At 47.3% G+C, this 25,500-nt stretch overlaps 1 protein-coding gene across 1 annotated transcript in view; it reads left to right on the top strand.

Annotated features, from left to right (window-relative positions):
- LOC126540933 (glutamate receptor U1-like) overlaps positions 1-13,681 on the top strand; it is a 36,580-nt gene extending 22,899 nt beyond the window's left edge. The window contains exons 7-9 of the mRNA XM_072286177.1: positions 5,932-6,218; positions 7,869-7,949; positions 13,537-13,681. Coding sequence (XP_072142278.1) covers positions 5,932-6,218; positions 7,869-7,949; positions 13,537-13,681 — 513 coding nt within the window. The remainder of the gene's footprint in view (positions 1-5,931; positions 6,219-7,868; positions 7,950-13,536) is intronic.
- The last annotated feature ends 11,819 nt before the right edge of the window (positions 13,682-25,500 follow it).

Here is a 25,500-nt window from a genome sequence, read left to right as displayed (position 1 = left end):
GTTCGACCTCTTTAGTGGATGTGTTTATTCACCCTGCTGTGCGCATTTGCTAGAACGCATTTGCTAGAACCTGCACAGCGGCCGGGTGAATCCTTTAGCAGCTACATTGAAGATGTTCTGGACTAGTGTAAGAGAGTCAGCGCGACGATGCCAGACTCCGACAAAATCAGAAATGTCATGAAAGGTGTAGAGGACGATGCTTTCGACATGCTTCTTGCAAAAAATCGACAGTCCGTGACTGACATTGTCACTATATGCTAAAGTTACAAGGAGCTACGCAAGCAGCGCTCGTTGAAACGTCGCCCTTCCTCGCATGATGACCTCATTGCTGGTTTGGCTGGAATCTCCGACTAGTCAGCGTTTCTTGCTGAAATGAAAGCGTTCGGGAGGGAGGGAGTTGCACGCCAGCTCTCCTTCATGACCTTCGCTCACCAGCCGCATATACAACAACCTGCATCGAATTATATTCCTGCGCTCCGCCGCGCGATCGAGCAGGAAATCGCCGAGGTCCTACCAGACCAGCGCCAACCTCTTACTGCGGCTGCACCACTAAGCTACGCTGAAGTCGGCATGCCGCCCCAACAGGTCTTAGCCGCTGCACCACTCAACTATGCTGAAATCGTCGCGAGGACCCAGCTACTCTTTTCAAGTATGTCTCTCCGTTCTGCCTACTTTGTGCCTAGACCCCGACTGCCACTCGACGTACAGTCATGTCAGCAGCCACCCCATGCAACGCGTCCTGTGACACGGATGGAACCTGCCCCAGCGAACCAGTGGCGTACTCGCGACAACTGACCAATATGCTTTACGTGCGGCTACCCCAGTCACGCCACACATTATTGTAATCGTGTGCAGCCGCCTAGCACCGCATCACCAGTGACAAGTCAGTCCAAGTGTCTATGTAACGTCCACTCGGCAGCTATGTCGCCGAAATTGCGCCCGGCGCCAAATACCCGCCGTTCACCGTCTCCACGCCGTCGCTCACTGTCGTCGATGCGACTTGGCCCCGTACCTAGGGACAAGGAAAACTAATAGTGTGTGTGTGTGAAGTGATTTTTAAAGAGAAATGGAAGAGATAAGTGCAGTGCCGTAACTGTCTCTCACAGGAGGACACCTCAACAGCACTGCACGGGGAAGGGGTCGCACCCACCGTGGTTGCTCAGTGGCTATGGTATTGGGCTGCTGAGCACGAGGTGGCGGGATCGAATCCCGGCCATGGCAGCCGCATTTCGGTGGGAGCGAAATGCGAAAACACTCGTGTACTTAGATTTAGGTTCACGGTAAGGAACCCCAGGTGGTCGAAATTTCCGGAGTCCTCCACTACGGCGTGCCCCTTAATCAGACAGTGGTTTTAGCACGTAAAACCCCATAATTAATTTTTTTAACTAATAGTCGCAGTCGAACAGGCAAGGGCTGCGACACTGTTGAAATGTGAAAGTCCTCAACGCAGTCCCTCGAACGCAATCAAAGGGTTTGTTGACGGTGCTCACTCATCGGCACTCGTGGACAAAGGAGCCGCCGTATGTATTATGGACGCTAAGCTTTGCCGCTTACTTAGGAAAGTCACAACGCCCCTTTCTGGGCTGTCCCTCCGCACAGCCAGTGCTCACAATATTCACCCCTTAGCGTCTTGCCCTGCTCGTGTTGTCATTGACGACGTTCTATAGGCCACAGAATTACTCATCCTTTCCTCGTGCTCTCATAACATTACCAATGGCTTGGATTTTCTCTCGCGCCACAATGCCGTTATAAATTGCGCACGGGCCGAAATAGAAGTCTCGCTGCTGTTATATTTGCCGCTCACCGACAATTCTTGTCTTTAAGGAAACTACTTGTCCTAGCCGACACCCACACTCCTTCGAACGCTTCAGCGTTCGTACCCATGTCCTGCAGCGGAATCTCATACGCTGTTGCACTACTGTCTCAATCTGACCGGTTTCTCACTCGGAAAGGTCTGCTGGTACCTTGTGCGACAGGGCTCCAGGAGCATTTTCGTTTGCTACCTGTTCTCATACCCTGTGATGGTGCTCCGAGGGGAATGTCTTCGCAATGTAGAAGCGATCGAAGTAATGCAAGTTATAGCCGTGCCCTATGGCAATTACTATACTAGTTCCAGTGCGCTCAGTGATGTTTCTACGTTTTACCTATCGCCCAGTGATGCGTTCGGTTCTTCTACTGCCGATGCCCTTACACCTTCCAGCGGTTTCAGCTTTTCTGCTTTCTAGAAGAATTTCGTTCTTCTTTCGATGTAGGGCAATCTTCCCTGGGCCGAACGGCAGCTGTTACACATCGCGTCGATACTGGCCCGCAACCGCCATTGTGGCAAATCCGTATCGTGTATGCCTTGTAGAACGTTCTCTAATCAACGGACAAGTCGACGACATGCTTCGCCCGAGGTGATACGACCTTGCAGTAGTCCACGGGCCTCCCCTGTCGTCTTTGTTACGAAGGAAGATGGTTCTGTGCGGTTCTGTGTGGACTACAGGCATGTCAACAACATCACTTGCAAGGAAGTCTACCCTATCCCGCACATAGACGTCGTGATTGACAGTCTACAAGGCGCAGCATTCTTTTCATATCTAGATTTGCGCTCAGGGTATTGGCAAGTAACCATGGTAGATGCCGATCGGCCAAACACGCTTTTGTCACACCCGACGGCTTAAACGAATTTAACGTAATGCCTTTTTGACTTTATAATGCGGTCGCAACGTTTTAGCGCATAATGGACACAGTTCTGCGTTGCTTGGAGTGGCACACGTACTTGTGCCACCTTGACGACGTTGTTGTTATTGCTCCTTATTTCAACACGCATGTTCAACGGCTCCGGTGTGTTTTGACGTGTTTAACAACCGCTGGCCTAAAATTAACCCTAAGGAAGTGCCGCTGTGCAGCACGGCAGCTGACAATTCTAGGTTACGTTGTATCCAAGGATGGAATTCTCCCCGATCCAGCCAAACTTTGGGCTGCCGCCAAATCCCCTAAACCTACGTCCGTCAAAGAACTGCGCAGTTTCATCGGTCTGTGTTCCTGCTTCAGACGCTTCAGTTGCAATTTCGCCGCCATCATATCGTCCCTGCCGAAGCTTTTTAAAGCAACGGGCCTCTTCCTTTGTGGTCGTTTGAGGTGGACGAGGCCATCGCAAAGCTCCATCGTTTGCGAATGTCTCCATCAATTTTGCGCCATTACGACCCGACATCCCCTTACGAGATGCACACAGATGCCAACGCTGTTGGCCTCGGCGCTGTTCTTGCCCAGCGCAAACAAGTGTTTCCTGAATATGCCGTGGCTTAAGCAAGTCGTACGTTTACGAAAGTTGAGACAAATTACACTACGACAGAAATAGAACCCGTGGCCATCATCTGGGCTCTTACTGAGTTCCAGCCTTATTTGTATGGCCGTCCCTTTGATGTGGCCGTGGACTACCATGCGCAATGTTGGCCGCGGTCCTTGAAAGATTCCCCAGGTCGTCTTGCCTGATGGGCACTTCGCCTGCTGGACTACGATATCCGCGCGCTGTACCGCAGCGGACGCTAGCATTCTGAGGCCGGCACCCTCTCGCGCTCTCCATTGCTTGCCGACAGTGCCTGCTGCTCCCTATCCCAGTTTGCCGTTTCTTCGCTCGACCTTACCACCATCGCTTCATAACAGAGCAAGGACCATTGGATTGTCTCCCTTGTAGGCTTGCTTTCTGGTTCAACAGCACAATCACCCACTTGTACGTTGCGTTGTTAAGCTTATCATTTCGCCATTCGCGATAACCTGCTTTATCGACGCAACTATAAACCCGACGGGCGCCAGTGGTTGTTAGTAGTTCCTCGCAGTCTGCGTTCCGATATATGTGCAGCTCTCCATACTGATCCACAGTGTGCGCACTCGGGAGTTTTCGAACTTATGGGCGCCTTCGACAGCGTTACTACTGGCGAGGGATGTACAGCTACGTTCAGAAGTTCATTCGAGCTGGCCCCGATTGTCAGCGCCAGAAATTTCCACCCTTCCTCTAACCAGCCGGTCGGCAACTTTTACCTTGTCTTACCCGGCCGTTTGGGTGCATTGGCATCGATATGTATGGGCCCCTTCCTCTGACGTCGGCTGGAAACCACTGGGCCATTGTGGCAGTTGACCACACGATACGCAAACTGCCACCCTCCCGGCAGTTACAGCACGTGATATTGCCTCCTCCCTGCTCCGTCGCTTCATCCTGCGTCATGGGCCACCTCAGGAAATGCTCAGTGATCGCGGGCGGGTCTTCTTCTCCGGGGTAGTTGAAACCATTCTTAAAGAGTGCCACGTTATTTATTGCACAACAAGGGCGTACCATCCTCAGACCAATGGCCTCACAGAACGCTTCAGCCTTACGCTCGGCGACATGCTTGCAATGTACGTCGCCTCCAACCATACAAATGGGGACGTCATTCTTCCCTTCGTAGCCTACGTGTACAACACCGCTACTGAGAGCACTACGGCTTTTCACCCTTTTTCTTACAGTAAGGTCGGCACCGCCGCACACCATCGACACAATTCTACCATACCGGTCGGATGCATCTAAATGGGCGCCCATTTCTGCCACAGCAAGAAACGCTGAAGAGTGCCGCGATCCTGCGCGGGCCTTTACCTCCAATGACCAAGAGCGCCAGAAGAGCGCCCGTAGTGACACCATTTCTGCGCCCACCTTCCTTACTGGAGCGCTTCTGTGGCTCTAGGTTCCTTCCGCGGGACCTGGTGCGGCTTGCACGAACATTTAATAACGGAAATAATAACGAATTTAAGAACGCGTTCTGGTGCGGACTAGGCGTTGTCTGTGGAACATTTAGGAACGCGTTCTTAAATTCGTTATTATTTTCCTTATTCAATGTTCGTGCAAGCTGCTCCTGGTCTCTCTTCAAAACTACTGCCTCAGCATGAAGGGCCCTACAGTATCGTCGATCGCGCATTCCCCATCAACTACGTTGAACCGTCGTCCCGTAGAACCGTTGAACCCGTTGAACTGTCTTCGGACATGCGCCGTCGTGGACGAGACATTCTCCACGTCTAGCGCGTCAAGCCGCACTGTGATCCACTCATTATCAGGAGCTGTTAAGTCACCACCGGACGGCTCCCTTTTCGTTCTTGAGGGTAATTGTAACGAAGAAGAGGAACGCTATAGTGGACCATCCTCTCCAGCGCTTTTTAGTGGGTCAATATCTCCTGCACTTTTTTGGGAAACGCCGCTCATTCTGAGAGCTGAGCGCTGATTTCAAAATCGACCTAAACGCTGGAGACTATTAATAAACTCCTTTACAAAATAAATAAATAAATAAATAAATAAATAAATAAATAAATAAATAAATAAATAAATAAATAAATAGATAGATAAATAAATAAATAAATAAATAAATAAATCGCGATGCGTTCCAAAGGTAGCCGGCCCGAGTAAGCTGATGGCTTCGTGTGCGCTGTATTATCGCGTGCCTAGTTCGCGTTGAAGTCAGAGGCCGCACCAAGGGGAATATGGTCGCCGCTGCTGCCACTCTACGTCACGCAGGCGTTCTAGTTAGTAATTTAGTTAGTAAGCGAGTGTTTATAGTACTTTATACAGCTGATAAAATACTAACATTATTCCGCATAGCTGTCTAAAAATTTACTTTCCCAATGAAGGCTTCGCCTCTCGGGCGAACCCTAGATTTTTTTTCATTGTGTAACATAGGCTTAGTTCATCCGGATACCCTCTTTGTATTGTTCTAGATAAACGTTTCCGGTCTTTCTGTGTAGTTTACTGAACTCTAAATATGCGAGCCCTGCTACCTGCAGGGATCGTTATTTCAGGGGGCAGTGATTGAACTGATATGAAAAGACAAAGCAAGTGGTAAGATATTCCGCTGACAAACTAATAATGCAATAAAGGTAAGGATAACGAAGAAATGTCGAACCTGAAGCACCCACTTGACTACGCAGGAGTCCCCACGGGCCGAGTTCCGCGCCATGCACGCTCTGATGGTACGCCAGGGCGGATTCCTCGTCAACTACATGGACATGGTGTCGCCGCGCACCTTCGACGCCCTGATGGCCGGCACCGGCGTCCAGATCAGCACCGAGGTGGCCATCGTTGAGCACTACCGCGCCGCCTGCTCGAGCCCCGGCCGTCGGTTCCACATCGCCCGAGAACCGATCCTCGAGATGAAGCTCACCTGGTACTCGAGCCGCTCGCTTCCGACATGCTTCCTCCGACAGATGGAGCTGAGGTGGGGAAGCTCAAGTAGGGTTACTTTTGTACGACACTTCGTTAGCACAACCTAATGGTCGGTTCTACTGGGAGGTCGCGCGTGAGTTGTTCTGACTGCGAGCGTTCCTGCGCCTTGGAAGAAGCACGGTTTGAGTCGGTATGTGATGCAAACAGGGCAGTTTTAAATGCGAAGCATTTCTTGGCGAACATTTGCCACTTTGAGAGTAGCTATCTAGCCCCCTAGGTCTTGGTGCTCTCATGGTCCTTTCGTTAACTTGGTATGTTCCAAAATTGGCATAGCATGACAAGAGTGTATGAAGAACAGAAATGATGAGTCATGACGTTAATATCATGACATGTGTGTCATGTAGGTCAACAAACAGTAGCGTGAGTCTTGGTGCTCTCATGATCATCCCGTTAACATGGTAGGTACCGAAATTGGCATAGTATGACAAGCGTGTATGAGGAACATAAATGATAGGCCATGACATGAATGCCACGACATGTGTGTTATGCAGGTCATGAAATAGACGCCTACGTCTTGGTGCTGTCATGGTCGTTCTGTTAGCTTGACATGTACCACAATCGGCATAGTATGAAAAGAGTATACGGTAAACATAAATGATGGGTCATGACATGAATGTCACGACATGCGTATGATGTAGGTCATGAAACAGCCGCCTACTTCTTGGTATGTACTAAAATTGGCATAGTATGACAGGAGTGTGTGACCAACATAAATGATTGGTCATGACATGAATATTGTGACATGTGTGTCATGTAGGTCATGAAACAGCCGCCCACATCTTGGTATGTACAAAAATTAACATAGTCTGACAAGAGTGTATGGGGAACATAAATGACAGCTCATGGCATGAATGTCATGACATGCGTGTCAGGTAGGTCATGAAACAGACGTCTTGGCGCTCTCATGGTAGTTCCGTTAACTTGATAGGCTCCCCGTACACTGCTTCGCATAACATCGATTCCCACAGGGCGTAGGATCTACCGACTTTTTAATTTGTAGGATGTGTGCGCTGGGGTCGCGACTAGACCGTCGAGAGCAGGAGAAGGATAAGATAGTTAAGCGCGTTGGGAAGCTAGAAAAGAAACTCAAGAGCGAGCAGAAGGAAAGGAAGGATTGAGGTGGGAGTTAAGCTAGTCAAAGTAAAAATGAAATTTAAAAATTATAATATGGGATTTTTAAGTGCCAAAACCACTTTCTGATTATCAGGCACGCCGTAGTGGGGACTCCGGAAATTTCCACCTCCTAGGGTTCTTTAACGTGCACTTTAATTTAAGTACAGGGGTGGTTTCGCATTCGCCCCCATCGAAATGCGGCCGCCGTTGCCGGGATTCGGTCCCGCGACCTCGTGCTCAGCAGCTCAACACCATAGCCACTGAGCAACCACGGCGGGTTAAAAAATGAACCTGAGGGCCAGTGTAAGCAATGGAGTATCGCCTTTACATGATTGAATGGCTCACTGTAATATCGTTTGGGGCACTTCTCTGAGCGAGGAAGCTGGTGGTCCACACTTTCTTACGTACCCATATACGTGTCCCCACACTAACTTTTGAGAGATCGCGATTGCCAAACTCATTTCTTCAGACGCAGCCGAACGCTGTTTAAGTCTGTCGCTGAAGCGCATGTTTTCACAACTAAGTGCAGGACCATGTGGCTGACCGAGTCTGGCCTGCCGTTCTACAGACGCGAGCGCTTCCTGTCGAAAATCAGGAGCTGCGTCTTGAGGTACGTGCCCTACGTTGTTCTTCATATCGATAGCTTTTCTGACAGCCCACAACTGTCCACAATGGTACACAGTGCTGTGCCTTGGTTTCGACTGCATCTGTGCTACGGCCACAGCATTCTCATTACACACTATTTGTTCCTATTTGTGCGGCCACCACGCTGGTTCAAAGACGTGCTCTATGTTGATGCCGCCGAATATGGGAACAGAAATCATTAGGCAATATCAGTCATTAACTCTCACGGCCAGGTCACTGCGGCCGCCTCCATTCCTGGCTCTTCCTCGGAGGAGGCGGAGGAAGCGGCCATAGCCCTGGCCCTCACAATTCCAAATTCATCAGTTATCGTTAGCGACTCCAAAGCAGCCATAGATAACTTCGGAGCGGGTAGGGTCTCTAAGCCAGCTTTTTCTCTCCTCTTGGCCCATCCTTTCCATCAAACTGTGGCATTAATCTGGACTCCCGCGCATGCGGGCCTTGCCGGAAACGAGGCGGCTCATGCCAGTGCCCGAGGATTTACAGTCCGGGCTCAGGCATCAGATGCGTCGGACCTCGCCACGGAGGAGGCACCACTTACAGCGCGGGATCGACTCATTACTTACCACGACATCTGCACACACTACCGATTAGACCGCCTAACCTTTCCGCCACTCATGGGCAAATCCCCGCGTAGGTGTGAAATTCTGTGGCGACAGCTGCAGACTCGCACCTTTCCGTCCCCTTACCTCCTCCACCGCATTCATACCGCCATTTACCTTTCTCCCTCTTGTAAATTCTGTGTCTCTCCCAGACCAGACTTAAACCACATCATGTGGGGCTGCCCTAAGCACCCCCTTCCCCCTTTCCTCAAGCTATTAATATCTAGTGAGGAGCAGGGGGAGGCTGCCTTGCGCAGCTCCAGGCCCGATCTTCAGGAGGCCATCCTGGAGTGGACTGAGAGGATAAAGGAGGCCTACTTCAAGTAGTTCCTCCCCCCACCCTCTATTCCATTGCCCCCTTCCCTTTAAAGAGGGATAAATAAAGTTTTTCATCATCATCATCATCATCACACGTGCTGCCGCGGCAGGCGTTCAGAGCTTTATAGAAGATCGGGCGCGAATCTATTCACACAAAACAGTAACAGGACAATCACTTGCTTTTGTTCATGTCTTTCAATGTAGTATCGTGCCCATGTGCTACAAGATCCAATGAAGAACTCCGTCGAATAGCAAGTGTTCATAGGTACTGAGACTAATATAGTGTCCACATTTAAAGGAAACGCCCAACATTTAGTAACACAAATCTAGCTGGAACAATGGTTTGACTTTGTATATAAAAAAAGAAATTGGCTGTTATGACATGGTGCGCAGACATCTCTCTGTCTGAATATCGTTAGTGACTTTATTCATCTTATGTACAAAGAACGTCGAAATGTCGGCTTTACAGTTCACCGTATTATGCACAAAATTCTTAAGCTTCAGTCCAAAACAGTGTACGTAATGATCATAGGCCATCGAGGCACATTTTGTGCTGGCGACAGGCTTTAACGTTGTCACGCAACGTTGTCACGCGAGTTTATAATACAAACAGTGTTGGGCCCGATTGACGCAGGCTCTGAATCTGGTTCCACCGTAATTTGGCTAAATTTGAAGGTCACGAACTGAGCGAGGCGGTGTGCTATAAAGGATGGTGTGTAGAGCCACCCTGGCCCTTGCTTGTGGAGGGCGTATGCCTTGCAAATTTATGAGCGCAAACAACATACGGCAACAACTCTAGGTGATACAATTGACACTTTGTTTACTACCTGATATTTCGTTCTGATAAATTCACGCGCTCTAAGTCGCGAACCTTCCTGTTAATGCAGTGAACTGTTTATGACAGGATAAATGAATTCTGTAAACTACACCGGACAGCTTCTGCGTCACGCGCGCGGAAGCCTTGCGCATGTGAACGGGCTAATATTACGCGTCGCAAGCCCGAAACACTTACAGATTCGCATATGCGAAGATTGTTCGTAATGTACTCCCGAATATATCGTGATTGCTTGCGCATGCCCATTCGCCTTCTTTGTCGGCAAATGTGAAGGCTACCACATCGAAGTTTGTCCAATAGGAGCTGAAGTCAGAGCCACGCATTAGGTAAATGCGGGAACGGCGCAATTGTGCACTTTGTGCTGGGATATGGAGGGGTCGCTGCATTGATTCGAGCTCCAAATTCCTCACAGCGTTCTCTGCGGTCGTCGTTTCCTACCATGCATTTCTTTTGCGGGACGAAATCCACGCCTTCGTGATGACTAAGACTTAGCGGCAGCTGTACCCGCAAAATAATATTGTAGAGTATTTCGCGTAGGGAGAGCGCAGCACTACGCAAGCGTATGGATTTAACACGCGTATACGTGAGAGGCGAGAAAGTTCTATACACAATGCGCATGCGCATTTCCATCGCGCACAATCTTTACATACGCAGGACATCTACGAACGTGAAACTAGAACTGCCTATTAAAGTGGTTTAGTCTGTGTATGTTTGCATTGTGACTTAGGGAATAAGACGTGGTGAAAGCAGCAGTACTGACAGAGGCAGGTCTTGGTGGTTTTTCCAAGTAAAATATGCTAGAAACGTTGTTGCTCCGGTCAAGAAAATGAAAAGCGGCTCGTATAAATTAATATATGACTGAGGACGACAGAAAACTGGCCAAGTTGATATTGTTTTATGCCTAATAATAACAGCGCAGGGAAAACGAAGACAAATGTGTAGACAAAATACAAGCGCTGACTATAAACTGAAATATTTATTGAGGAAACCGGTTAATATACACTTCAACTGTGCATGCGACTGCAAGGCACCGAATGACCACGGCACGGGGGCGGGTTAGATCGTTACCACGCACACGCACACACATGCACAGACGGACACACGCAGTGGCCAAGTTATTTACCAGTTTGGGTCTCTAGATCACTCCATCATCGTCAGTCCGGCTTTGTGATTTCACTCTCGTCATGCCGTCGTCGTCCCGCCCTCTACGCCGCTTGGGCCACAAGGTGTGTTCATGTGGACGCGATACCGCCGTGGTCGTTGCATCACCGCCATTCCAGCTCTACCTTCCAGCTCTCGTCGTGCCATCCTCATCACGCCATTGTCGTCATACAGTCATCGTCATCCTATCGTTCCCATACCGTTGCCGTGTCATTGTCGCCGTTGTGTCGTCGTCATACATTAGTTGTCAAGCCATCGTCACGATACTGTTGCAGCCTTTCCAACGTAGTGACTATAACTTGGGCACCCAACTCACGTGAAGCCACCATAGTCACGCCATCGACATCACACAGTCCTCGTCATACCCTTGTCGTCATGCCGTCGCACTCATACTACCTTCATCTACTACCTCATACTACCCTCGACTTGAATGCGTTTTCGTCATTGTATCGGGATTATATTGTCGTCATTCAATCGTGAGTATGCCGCCGTTTACATACCATCGCCGTTATTGTTTCGTAGTGTAGTCAAACAGTGCCCTATGATACATCCGGTGTCATACCGTCGTCATCATGCTGCCGTTGTGGTACCATCGTCATCACTCTAGCCTTGTCATCCGACTCACGTTATGCCGTCGTTGTCACGACATTGTCGTCGTGCGGGCTTCCATTGACGGCTGCCATTGCCGTCATACACTCGTCGTCATACCGCTATCATGCCATCGTCGTCAGTGCGTAGTCATCATACAGTCGTATTCACGAATTCATTGACATGCCATCGTCGTGATACCGTCGCGGTCATTTCGTGGTCACTCCGACTTTGTCATCCCACTTTCCTCATGCCGTCGTAGTCACGCCATCGTCGTGAGAGTTCTTGTCATACTCATGCTGTCGTCATCATACACTCTTCATTGTTACATCGGTGTCTATCCTTCCTCATCGTATCGTAATTATACTGTCGTCATTCAATCGTGATTATGTTGCCGTTGTCATGCCATCGTCATCAGACAGTCGCTATCATGAATTCGTTATCATCCCATCGTATCATGCCGTCGTGGTGGTGCCATCGTCGTCATTCCTGCATTGTCATCTGGTTGCCGTCATACCATCGTCGTCACGCCACAGTCGTTACACAATCGTCGTCATCCCATTGTCCTCATGTCTTCATCGTCCCGATGTCACCATTAGATCATCATCGTAATTTAGGAACCGTCATTTGAATGCCATCACGCCGCCTTTGTCGTTCCATCGACACCGTGACTTCCGCGCCGTTCCATCGCTGCCACGGCGTCGGCGTCATACAGTCGTCGTCATACAGCCACCATGTTCATGGGCGACATTGGCAAGTCAGTGCCATAGCAAAGCGGGACGATACAGGAGTATGTCGCATATAGCCGATGCAACGAAAGTCTCAGAATGACCACTACTACAAGTGTTAAATAAACGGCGCTTCAGAAGGTGCGGTGCGTCGCTACATTGCTCGCATGTTAATCGCTTTACAAGCGACAGTCATCGGGCGATTAGCTCTGCCGTAATTTTTTCTCTTGTACTTTTTTGATTTCACGTAATCTAACCGCAATTCTTTGTCGCGCTATTTCGCTTCATTGCGGGGTGTGAGGAGTAGGAAGCACATGTCAACTCGTTTGTGCAGCAAATTTTCAGTTGAAAGACCGCGCTCGTGTCGCGTCCCCGCCTTCGTCATCGTTCTCGGCACGCTGTTGTTATTAGCTAATATGTGCCTGCCAACACCTTTACGCCAGCAGTTCGGAAGCACGCAGTTAAAAAATATCCCAGCTCGAAAGTCGCCACGGGGGCACAATTTCCTTAATAAAGCTCGATTCTCAGAAGGGTGCTATAGACACCTTCCCGATAGAAGACGGCTAGGATACTTCGCAAATTGGGAGTAACGCTGGGAGCGCTGCATCATAGCGCAAGGGAAGCATTTCAAAGGTGAAAGTGTTTGAATGCACTTAAATAAATTACTTTCTTCGAAACAGAGCCAGCCTCGAAAGCTTCAAAAAAAAAATAAATAAACAGAGCCGGTCTGAAAAAATCCCTAATTTCTATTTTTCTATGTTTTTTTTTCTTGTTTACAGCGAATTTTCTGGGCTAAGACTGGTCTAAGCGAGAACTGACCAAAAGGGTATGGCAGGCATGACCGTGCGTGTCTGTCGTCTTCTCTTGACCCGATAAAAGGCGCTGTTTCTTCGCATATGTGCCAAGGTAAAGTTAGCACACTCTTGATATCACATTTTCTCACGGCTGAGAATGTGCCGTAGTAATTTTACCTCCAGAGAGGAATCGAGAAAGGTAAAAGAGCCGATCGAAAGGAAAGAGCCGGCCAAACTTTCCCGTCCACGTCACGGCTCGTACAGCTTCATAGTAACGAATCCACACAACTCGGTATTCGAGGACGCCAGCCAGAACAGGTACAAGGCGATGACTTACAGCTTCTTCAGCACTAAACAGTTGCACCTGGAGCTTGACGCGTGGGCATTAGGCAAACGAGCGAGCACGGTAGAAAGCGAAGTGTCAAAGTCCAGCTCGAAAGGATGGACTCGAAGAACAACAGAGGGTCACGTGTATCCGAGAAACGTTGTTTAGTACGTCGTTTGCGTATCTCACCGCATAAACTTTCAGGGAGGGCTCAGCCCGAAGCAAGGTGCAGGAGCACGCAGCGCTGTCTCTGCGTGACGTCAAGGCAGCCTTCTACATCTCGCTGGCGCTGGTAGCGGCCGCGCTGGTCGCCTTCGTGGGCGAGGTGCTCACGGCTCGTCGTCATTGACAAGACCTGCATCCCGGCACCAGATGTTGGCGGCGGCAGCGACTGGACCGCGCGGCTGAAAGACAGAAGGCCTGGAATGAACGAAGCGGTGCGTCGCCGCCTTCTGTCACCCGCAGGGTGCTCCGCCGAACTCCACCGATGCAAGCTATTATCGGTCCCTTTATAGGTCGCAGTAAAGCTTATGAATGAGACAGGTACCATGGCCCTTGATTACTTCAACCGAGGTGGTAAACTAGTGCCATAAATTCCATAGTATTCCTGCACCCCGGAAGAGGTGGGAGTAGTAATCTGCTCATTCAAGTTTTTCGGAATTTAGAATATTGTTAGAGTCTCAGTTCACGATTGATGGCACAGTCCCACTGAACTTTCTTTGTAATTACTAGATACTGAATCGTACATTACAAAACGTTTTTTAAAATCTGAAAGCGATGAAGCATGATAGCTAACGATATAGTAGCATAACTACAAATTTTTATAGCGGACGGTAGATGCACTGGCTGATGTTACTGATAACATATTTTTATTGTAAACATAAAGTTAGTTTATCACAGTGAAGCGAAAGAGCGTTCATTCTAACTGCTTCATTAGATTTTTACAACCTCCCGCCTATTTCTGTCTTGTTGTGCAGGCATGGATATCGTTATTCGACCGTGGTAATTGCACTTCCAGTTTTCATCCATTGAGAAATGGGATATTTTAACACTTGACTCATGATCAAGCTGTTTCCTGCTACATTGGACTATGTACAGTGGAATTTCGTTGATACAACTGTACATAATGCGTTTTTCGGGTTCATAAGATTTTCTGTTTCTTTTCCCGGGCAACGTCCGATAGGAGCAATATATTTTCATGTGGTTATTGCGATCGAGCTTTGACCTGAAATTGGATAATATGACCGCGGAAGTGGGCTTTAACGAAAATTTCTAAAAACTCACAGCTTTATGGTCCAGTGGAGCAGGAAAAATAACATCTTAACGAACAACTTGTTGAGCCTGAGTCGCACTGGAGAAAAAACGCACACGGTGCGCCGCCTGCTGTAAAACGCTACTGCGGAAGTGCGGCCACACCGACTGACGCTTCGCCGCTGCTCACTTGGAAGTTGAGTGAGGAAATGGCGGCTAGCTGCTTTCCTTGTCTCTTATCGGACTAGATCTGACCCTCGTCAACCCTTATTGGTTGTTATCAACCTAGCGGACTCAAGCCGAGCCTTATCAACCATTATCGGTCGGTCTCGACTTTATCGCAATCGGCTCGATCCTTGTAAGCCCCTTATCTAACCTTATCGGACATGCTCCGAGCCTTATCAACTCTTATGGGTCCTTATGAACCTTGTCGGACTTGAATCCACTCTTATCAACCATTATTGATGCTTGTTAAACATCATAATTGCTCCGACCAATGTAAACCCTTCTCGCTCTTAAGTACCTGATCCATCCGCGCGGAACCTTTATCAATCGTGATAACACCCATATAACCCTTCATGACTCCTTATCAACATATTCACTGCTTATTCCGGCACCCCGCATTCCTTGAATCCAGCAAGGAGTTTAATATTAATAACTTTGTTTTCCTTACAGTTTATCTGTCTGTGTTGCGCGACGCAAAGCACATGAACCCTCAGATTAATGCCCAACCACACGCAGCACAGGATACGCGTCCTACGCGTACACGTAAGCGTACGCGTCTGCAAGCGCGCACGCGGGTGATGAAGGGAAGGGCGGCCAGCCACACGATACGCGCACACGTGCGCGCTTCGCTGCGCGTAGCACAGGGCTGACAGACCAGCGGACCAGCGATGGCGGAAGCGTTCGTCTTTGGCTTTGAGAAAAGTTTATCCTTAATTTCTTTATGGCTGGCCTTTTCTATTTAATTTATCAATGTTAGAGCTAGTACCTTGTTTTTAAGTTGAGAAATGTGCACCGTTTGTATCTACACATCCTTATGGCAAGCAAAGGGACATCAATAATCAACATCACGCGCGATAGCGTCTGCTTGCCTACGACTGCAGTTGACAACTGCGCGCGACCTCGCACGACACTGGGGTCGAGCTATTGCTTAGCCGTTTGCTTCGCCGGCTTCAGCGTTCTCTGCTCGCAATGTACCACATGAGAAAGAAGCTTTTGCTGCTGCTGCTCTTGCAAAGACGGCGGGAGGTCCGGCCCGTCTTTCAATGGCATAAAGAAGAAGGAATTTACGGCTGTGAGTAACTTCTTTCCTTTCGATGATCTCTACAGTGGTATAACTAGGAGCCAGTTTTTGGACATGGGGACTTATTTTCGTCGGGACAGCAATTAGTTATCAGCGTTTTTAAGTGCGCACATACACGAGACGCAAGTGAAAAGGTTAAAATAGTAATGCGGGGGTCGTAGTCGCAGCGCGCGAACGCCACATTTTGCAGAATGGCACCGCGTCGTCGGAACAAGGTCTGTTCAGGTTGATAGCACCGATCGAAACGATAACGTTACGTAAGCCAACAGAGGGAACGACGAGAGCAGGGTGTACTTCGATAAGCGCGAAAGCATAGGCGAAGATCGGGCTGATTAGTCGCCGGAGGCACGCAGATCGTACATTGGATACGTGGTGACGACACCTCACGACGTTTCAACAGCCGTCTGTCTAACTCGTGTATGCAGTACAACATACCGTCACTAATTCTTCAGTTTCAGAGGGGAAGAAGCACTTCATTCTATTCAACAGACAATCAGTTAATAAAAGAAGTATTTTCCAGACCTTCATATACTAGAACAGAGGTGTAACAACTGCTGGAATACTAATTTGAAGCTCCTTTCATTATTAACAGTAGACCATACTGTTTATACAGAGCTTGTGTAGCACCCTCTTGCACAAAATTTGTAAAAATTATGTTTTGTAATAAATGTTCTGCTATATTCAATATTTTATTAGATATCCACCTTATTTTTCTTCGTTTGATTCGATATTCGATTCTAAATCTGCTATTCGGTATTAGCACACCCTTATGAAAAAAGTTAAGGGCTGCTAGTTATGTTTGTGCCATTAGTATAACACATGAATTCAAGAACACCTTTTTATGCTTGTTGGTTGTCATATATGAAGCTTGTGGACGAGATATGAGTTCCCATATTTTCTGTCTCTCGGAAGTGTGACTGTAGAATATGAAGCGTGATGTAATTAAATTGTGACCTGGCAGGTTAAAATGCTGTGCGACTGCTTTCGGAGGTTTCTTGGCAGTGGCCGCACGGTTTTTGCTTAATATAACGTTGGCTGGCTCTCCTGTTTTGCTGACACAGCGTTTCTATTCAAGCACGTGTACTTGTCTTAACAAATGTACATTTGTTAAGACAAACACGTGTACCGTGTACCGTGTAACACGTGTACATGTGTTATTAACACGTGTACCGCTTAACAAATGTTATCGCACAGCACAGGACGCGCTTGCGTGTGTGGGAAGTTTCTGGAATGTTATCGATGGTTCCATCCACTGTCTGTGACCGAAACTTGTGTGATCTGATTGCATGTGTGCGCGACCCGAATAATGTAGAACATTGTGGAAGGCGCGCGGGTCCCAGCGATTAGTCTGGAACATTCGACGATTGATGTACAAAAGCCGACGCGCTTGACCCGTTGATCAGATTTTCGACGATCGCGTACTGTGTTCGCCGCTCTCGTTGTGCTTTAAGTGTAGCCTGTTTAGTGGGCACAGGTTCGCCCAATAAAAGCTAGCTTTGCCTTTCACAGTATTGTTACTGTATTCTTTGACGTCACGACCACGTGACAATATAAACAAAGTAGGGGGTAAAGTTAGTCATGGCTAGTGGCTATGCGTGTGTGTCAGTGAATAGTGTATAGCTCCTGATACCTGCGCGTGTTTGAGGGTAGGGCAAGGGCCTTCTGTCAAGTAATAATGCACTATTTTTTACAGATGCAATGGATGCGTCAGGATGACCCCGGATTTTTCTATAAGTTCTTTCGCATGACGCCGCAGCTCTTTGACAAACTATTGAGCTTTGTCACAGAGCACCTCACACGGCAGCACCACATTCGAGAAACCCCTGCAGCCTGGAGAACGACCTGCTATAGCATTGAGGTTTGCAAAGGATAGTTGCCCCTACTGTAATGTGCGATTGGAGGAATACAAAAGAACACCATTTCTTTGCAATTTAATGTTTAATTTATTTTATTTTATTTGTTTACATAATTCTGCTCGCCGCCTTTTGGCAGCCAAAGCAGGGAGGGGTCACCAGACATTGAAGCAAAACAAAAGTAAGAACGAAGCAACTGACAATGAGCATGCATAAAAAATACTAATACATAATCAAGTTCATTATACACAACTAAATATTTATCAACTCATAAAAACATAAAGGATGGGACACAAAACACTGATAAAGAACAAGAGAAATAGTAATGAAGCTACTGACAATGCACGTGAAAAGATATACCTGAAAAAAAAATTATCACATAATCACAGAGGCTGAAAGTTTGCACTTAGCGCATCACCAGTGTAGCTTTTCTGGCTAAATTAATCGAAAAACTGCCATCGAGTGGCATTGCACAAAAGCTACCTCAGCGCTTTTGACCGTGCGCAACTTGTAAAACATGCACTCAGGAATGCTTGCACATGTAGCATTAAATAATGGCGGTAGCTAACCTACACAAAATAATTTTGATCGTATGCCACCCAAGAAGTGCCCCCACAGCCATGGAAATCATTGTAAAAAAAAGTCATGTAATCATAATTACTGTGCAAGCAACAATTGAGAAATGGGTACTAATCTTTTTCCAACTTGCATTCCAGCTACTTGGCATCCGGGCAAGACATAAAAGATGCTGCCTTTGCTTACCGTGTAGGGATGGAGACGGCTAGACTCTGAAATGCTATGCAAGTCGTATTGTGACGATTGTGTCTGCAAACTATTAAACAGCTGCACAGCATGACAGTAGCAGAAATTTCTTGCATTTTATTTTAAGCTTAATAATTTTTTAAAGCTCACATGCTCTTCAAGGCCTCTGTCAGGTAGCCCTGCTTCCTGCCAGAGAAGCAGCGTCATACGTACAAATGCCTCCTTTACGCATTGCCTTCAATGTCACTAATTGCGTGCAAAGACTTTGGCCAAACATCCAACGCAGAACATGCTAAACCAGCTCTGGAAGTGAGCCATGCAACAGGAAAAAAGAAGAAAAAAAAAAACGAACAAGAAATGTGGCTTGTGGTTGTGTTGGCAGTGAACCTCACCACCAGGCTAGGTGGTGATAAGACTTTTCACTTTCTGCTATCTCTTCTAATAATAAAACAATTTGAAAACTGCTTGCGGTGCTAGAACGCCCCGAGATAATGCTTTACAACTTGCAGCATATAACCGAAATTTCTGATGGGGATTGGTTGAAGGTTCACAACATTTTTTTCCTTACAGGCATGTACAGACGCCCGTAGATGCATGCACAAACTCTACATGCACAGGTAGTGCTAACTGAAAAAGGTTCATTGCTGCAAGACAGGTTCAATGAGTAAGGACAGATGAAGGCGATGAACACCTGTCTTGTAACAACAAACCTTTAGTTGCAAGTCAGTGCTTGTTTCTCTTTCATAGGTGTGTTGCTAGAACATGTTCACACATCTCTACAGCAGCAATGGCCAACCAACCAGGCCCACAGATGTCAAATTTATGAAATTCTTAAATAATTACGCACAAAAATACAAATACAACACAATGTAAAATGAACAAGAAAGAACTGAGGGGCTTTGACATGACACTAACAGACAAGGGAACGTAGTAAAGGATACATGAAAATAACTGTAGTTTTATTTCTAATGTTGAGGTCACAAGGAGAAGCGAAATGATAGTGGACAAAATATAACTTGCCGCTGGTGGGAGCTAAACCCAAAACAAACTGACCTACAGTGGAGGCCATTCCACCACCAATTTCCTACAATGTTTATGTGTAATAGATTAGGCTCTGGGAGTGTTGTTGCACAAGTAGCACTGGCGAACACTACCCTAATGAGATCTAGTACATGCACATATATGCTCAAGAAAGTTTGCAGAGAGAAAGCCATTGCTGCAGCTCTATTGGTAAAGCAATGCAAGCATAACTTAAAGGTTAGGGGTTCTTCTCCCATTACTAGGAAGTTATCTTTTCATCCAATTTAATTTTCCTCCTTATTTCTCCATTTCAATATAAATTAAATTCATCAATGATTTCATTTATTATACAAAAGGTATACGTTAAAAGCATTAATCTTTGAATTACTTTACTACTGGCATCAATTTAATTTTCATATCGAGATGCTTATCCTGACTGACCTCTTTCATGTGTTTGAGCAGAGAGACGGCAAAAGTTTGAGGTCGTCCTGCGGTTTGCATCTTTTGATTGCACTTGAGACATTGCCTAATTCCTCTAATATTAACTGACTCTCATCTTTCTTTTTCCTTTTCCTCCCTTTTGACGTTGTCGCTTCAGAAGCAATGCTTCCCAACGTATCCAGCCTGCGACTGCCTGCTGAAGCCAGCGATGCTTGTGACTGCGGCCTGCTATGGTGTGCCTCAGAAGCTTCAGGAACCAGAACTTCTTGAAGCATCGGTGATTTAAGAGATGCCAAAATGTCCTGAGACTCCACAGACTCGTGCGACGCCGAAGACAGAGTTAATGCTGGTGCTTGTGACTCTTCACCTGACGGTGATGGCACTTCAAGTGTAGCCAGATCGGAAAACTGGCACATTTTTTGTTAAGGTGTCTGCATTGCTTCCCTCCTCACTCGATGGGGGCACTGGTGGAAGGTTGGCAGATGTCCTGCATGTGAGCGTAATAAGGTTTGCACATTTTGTCAATGTGTAAAGAATGTGCCGGTCAGAATGCAAAAATATATGAAGGCTCAAGTCCGTCCACATTTGTTTTAAGGTGTCATTTTATTAGAGAACGCCGAAGCTGAGTCAGTTTTGTAGGGACAGAAGTGGCTTGCCTACACAACCAGAATGAACAGTTTCTGCATGCGCTTAAGTGTAGCTTTTGTTTTTTTTTCTGTTTATGCTTCTGATGCATTTAAGCAGTTCTTGTGAGATCTGCATGCCTAAAGCCTGGCGATACCTTCTACTCAAGACAGTGCATGATATTTGGAATGTTTCAGTTTCCAAATAATTCTCAGGAAGCATTCCACTACATTTAATCAGTAATACCACCTAATAAATTTGATGTTGTTGTGTTTAGAAAGCTTGCACTTTCTAAACACAGAGTAGTAGTATTGTTGGGTCTTGCTTTAGCATAAGGCTCTCTCCTATTCCAGTTTTTCTGCTTGAAACGTTCTTGGCTTGTATCTTCGTTTTCCTATCATTTGTTTTTAAACATCATCTCATTCTAAACTGTTTTTCTTAAAGGGAAGCTGAAGAGTCTGTCGAATTCAATAAGACGCTCATATACGGATGCGGGAACCTTATAAACCATGTAGGTAAAATTTGGGGGTTTTTTTTCAATTAGGAGCGACGTAATCGTCGGTTGAAATTGCGCTGTAGCTCCGCCCCCCGTCGAATGCCGCGCGCTGCTGCTGACGCTGACGATGCGAGCGGAGACCGGAAACCGCGGTGTTGTGACGTCAACTCTAGTGTTTCGTTCCTTCGCAGCGTCCGCGACCGTGCCTGACCGCGCTTGTTTCTGCGTGCGTGCCGTCGTAATCTGCTTCGATCGACCCTGCATTCCTTTGTTGGTGCGTCTGCGTGTATGTAGAGTGGTAGTCAACGTGAGTGGTAATCAACGTGAGTGGTAGTCAACGTGGTAGTCAACAGATGAAGGTCACTACACGTACTGCATGAACCGGGAAGCTTTTCACGCGTTTAAACCGTCTTTGTAGATTGCCGACAGCTTTGGACAGCGCACAAATGCCGACGATCGCATCCCCGCTTACGTTCCACGAGGAGGCATGCAGGAACACAACACTACAGTTGTTTGACCGGAAACGAGCTCACTAGATCGGCGAAAGATCGGCGAGATCACTAGATCGCTTTGCAAAAAACATACTCACCAAAGAGCATTTCCAACACGAGGAGATCCCAAGACTTTGCTTTCGTTCGCGTCGAAAGCACTGCTCGCACCAGCATCGTTTGCTTCTTCGAGAGGCCGGCTCTTCGCAATCGGCTCGTACATGTAGGGAGTAACGCCGAACTCCTCAGAAAAACGCAGTCTCTCTAAATTTTCCATTACCGTCTCAGAAAAACAGCACCAAACTACCTGGCACCGCGCTTCATGTGTAGCGGCAGCGGTCGGTTACTAGTGTTGACGTCACGAGGCGCCCGACCAATCACAGGCGGAAACGAGAAGCGCGAGCTGGGCGTGTCCGCTGCTGCACTTTTCGTCGAAATAAAATATATTTGCGCTTTCTTTCGCTCAATTTCGATACGATACTCGAATTCGGAGGGTTGAAAACCATTATGTACAGATGTTCACTCATTTTTTCTGGAAAACCTTTCAGCTTCCCTTTAACTGAATATATGTCTAAACACAGTGTGAAGCTGTGTACGTAGTAGTCAGTGCATTTGTTGTTTGTATTTAGGAAGTGACGTCTAATAATGTTTGCCTTCTTGCCATCTGCCTTGTAAGGGTGTTTTGGCCCAGCAAAGCTGATCTTAGCGAACAAACCCTTCCAGAAGGTTTCTTAAAGCTAAAATTTTTTTTTGCCTCTTCTCTGGGCTTTCCCACCGCTGCTGCTACTGTCTTGCCAAATAGCTCTTACTGAATGCCTCATGCTGATATTAATGTAGTCGTTGAACCATTGTCATCCCAGCTGACTACTGGATATACTGTCTTGCACGAGTGACTAGTACCGGACATAGTGCAAATACCGAATATAATAATGTAACTAGATCGTGGTTTCGGCTTGTAAAATTTTAATAATCATTTCTTCCATAGTGAAAATGTGTTTAACTGGATTCTAATTTCTCCTTGGAAATTTTGCTAAGCAGGAACAGCGTTCTCCACAAACATCGTGAAAGCTTCGCTTAAACCAGTAATCACAGCGCTTGGTATCTGCAGAATAACCGCAAGCAGATAATTAGGTAAGGGCACTGCTGAGCAGACACAAAAACAAGCATTATCAATTACACAGCTGATAATGTCGTTGGTACTATGGTGCATTTATTCCTACAGCATGAGGGCACTGAATGAATCCTTGAGCAAGCTAGGTAAAATTTGAGGGTCTGTGATGAAGCACAGATTGACACACTGCTGGCAAGCAACAAAATGCAAAAAAAGCTGTTCATTGCAATGCCCAAGACGCGTGAATATAGCAACATTCAATACTCGGCTAAATACTGCCCATTGACTTGCATGCTGCCTTCTAGGATCAGCGCACAGAGTCAAAGGAAACTACCTGCATCTTTTGTGTTTTGTTTTTGTGTGTGCATAATGCAAGTCCTTTTTATTCATCCTGCTAGCTTGTACGTGGTATTCTCTGTACTTCTGTCTTATGCTTTATTATGTTGCGTTTTTATGTGCTATTTTACTTGTTATTTTGTACCTGTATTTCTGCTTTCTCTGCTCCCCACTGCAAAGCCAAACTGGCCTTGTGGGTACCTAAATAAATAAATATAGAAAGCTATCCTTGTACTGCTTATACGTCCCCTTACCGGAACACTTTTAACGAAACATGCGATAATCAGAGCAGCGATGCCACCCAAATCTTTATCGCCAATTAGACAAAGCTGAATATAATGCATACTGCGCATCGATTTACTTGCGTAAGCACAATATTGAGTCAATCCCCATAAATGCGGCGCATTGTCAGCTATAATACAAACATACGGCATCGCCGGTCGACGTGGTAAGGAGAAAGTACTAGAATCCCGTGTTTCATTTTTAACACGCCGGCTAAGATGGAAACTTCAAAATCACTTACGGTCTACACTCCATTGTGTAGCGCAGGAACATCATCTGGTCGAAAAACAGCCAGATGACGTCGTCCTGAACGTCGTCTGGCACGGTGCGGCTCTTTTCTTTCTCAAGCGTCTTCCAAGGCACCGAAATTTATTCACCAAGGACTTTCTTCACTTCTGCAGCGCTGTGATAATGTCATCTGCACAGATGAAACGCGTTTTCGACATCTGCGAGTCGGCTGATGAGAGAGGCAGCTTATACCGGTTCCACACAGGCTTTCGATCGCGATCGAGCGCAATCAAATTTCTCGATCACGATCGGGTCTACGCAGATTCCGCCGTACAGGCAATCGTGATCACAAAATCCGATCCCGATCAGGCTCGATCGCGATTGAAACTGCTCCCGTATGACGCCTGTATAAAATTCCGAGCACTCACCTGTTGCGTTGGGCATGACGATCCACGAGCACCTCGTCATGTGCTTGTTCTTGTGGCGCTTGTGTTTCACCTGTCACCAAAGCGCAGGTCGAGCCTCAACGCAGGCGATCAGCGCTTCGCTGTTGATCGCCAACATAGCCTCTGTGCTCTAGCGACACGAAACCAGCAACTACTCCCGACGTCTCCGTACGATACTAAAACTTCAACAACCTTTCCGAACCGCCGGAAGTGTACATGCGGCCCACGTGATGTCGGTGCATAAGCTTCCCCTGCCGTCGCGTGCGCTTAAATTGACGCCCAAGATCAAGACCTCCTTGACGCGCGCGATTCCTGCGCGTTTGCCCTTTCTAGACGCGTAGGACAGGCACGCACGGCCTCGCAGACGCGTGAGGCGTAGCCAGGCGCGCACGATTAACCGCGTGTGGTTGAGTCTTAGGGCCATGTACGTTGCATCCGACCAAACGAAACGGGACCGTGTTCTACCTTTTCTGACCTACTCTTACAACACCGCCACGCAGACTACCACGGGATTTTCGCCCTTCCTTCTCCTGTAAGGACGCGAACCTTTTTCCACAATGGATACTATCCTTCCGTGCCGCCCTGACACCACGGAAACCACTACCTTATCCGAAGCTGCTGCTCACGCAGAAGAGTGTCGCAAGCTTTCCCATATATTTGCGTCAGAAGAGCAGCAACGCCAGAAGCACCATCGAGAAACTTCCCATGCTCCTGTATCCTATGCTCCTGGCTCGCTAGTGTGGCTTCGTGTTCCAACCCCTACCGCTGGACTGTCACCGAAACTCGCGTCGAAGTACCAGGGCCCATACAGCGTGATCAACCAAACGTCTTCAGTCAACTATATCGTGGAACCCCTCGAACTACCTTTGGATCATCGCTGGAGAGGACCAGAAATTGTGCATGTCCAGCGTCTCAAGCCGTACTATGATCCGCCTGTCTTGTCCACGGCTTCCTTTTCCATGGGGTAGATAACTGTACTGTAAAATAAGGAGCAGTGGGGCTGTGGCTATCTATGAGAGAGACAACGACGACGAGAGAGAGCAACCTTGTTTCGGTGCGCGATCGGATACACTACCTCTCGGTGCTCTATCGTTCTAGTCGCGAACGCTTACTGCCTAAAAGAGCCTCGCGACATTATATATATATATATATATATATATAAATCTTCAATATTGTTCCATAGCGGGGGTCTCCTCCATTGCTCCTATCCAATACCCCTTTAGTGCATCACTGACTTCATATTCGACACCATTTTCTCGACCGCTGTGCTGCTCCATTAGAGCAATATTTAGAGGTTAGTTTTTTTTTTCTAGTGAAGGTGAACATTCTTCCTACAAGAACCTACTTAGGAGCAATAACAAAGCCGAACGTGCCCGATTTACGCTTCCTTAACAAGCACGGACTTGTAATAAGCGTTCGAAAAAAAAGAGCATAGCGCATATAAGCTAACAGAACCACCTTTTTGTAAAGAGGTGCAGGTCATGCACTTATAAAAACGCACGACCGCCGAAGGAAAACCTCAGC

Source organism: Dermacentor andersoni, chromosome 2 (assembly GCF_023375885.2).
Source record: "Dermacentor andersoni chromosome 2, qqDerAnde1_hic_scaffold, whole genome shotgun sequence".
Taxonomy (NCBI): Eukaryota; Metazoa; Arthropoda; class Arachnida; order Ixodida; family Ixodidae; genus Dermacentor; species Dermacentor andersoni.
Note: the sequence above shows the minus strand (reverse complement) of the source record. Positions and strands in the feature narration are given on the sequence as shown.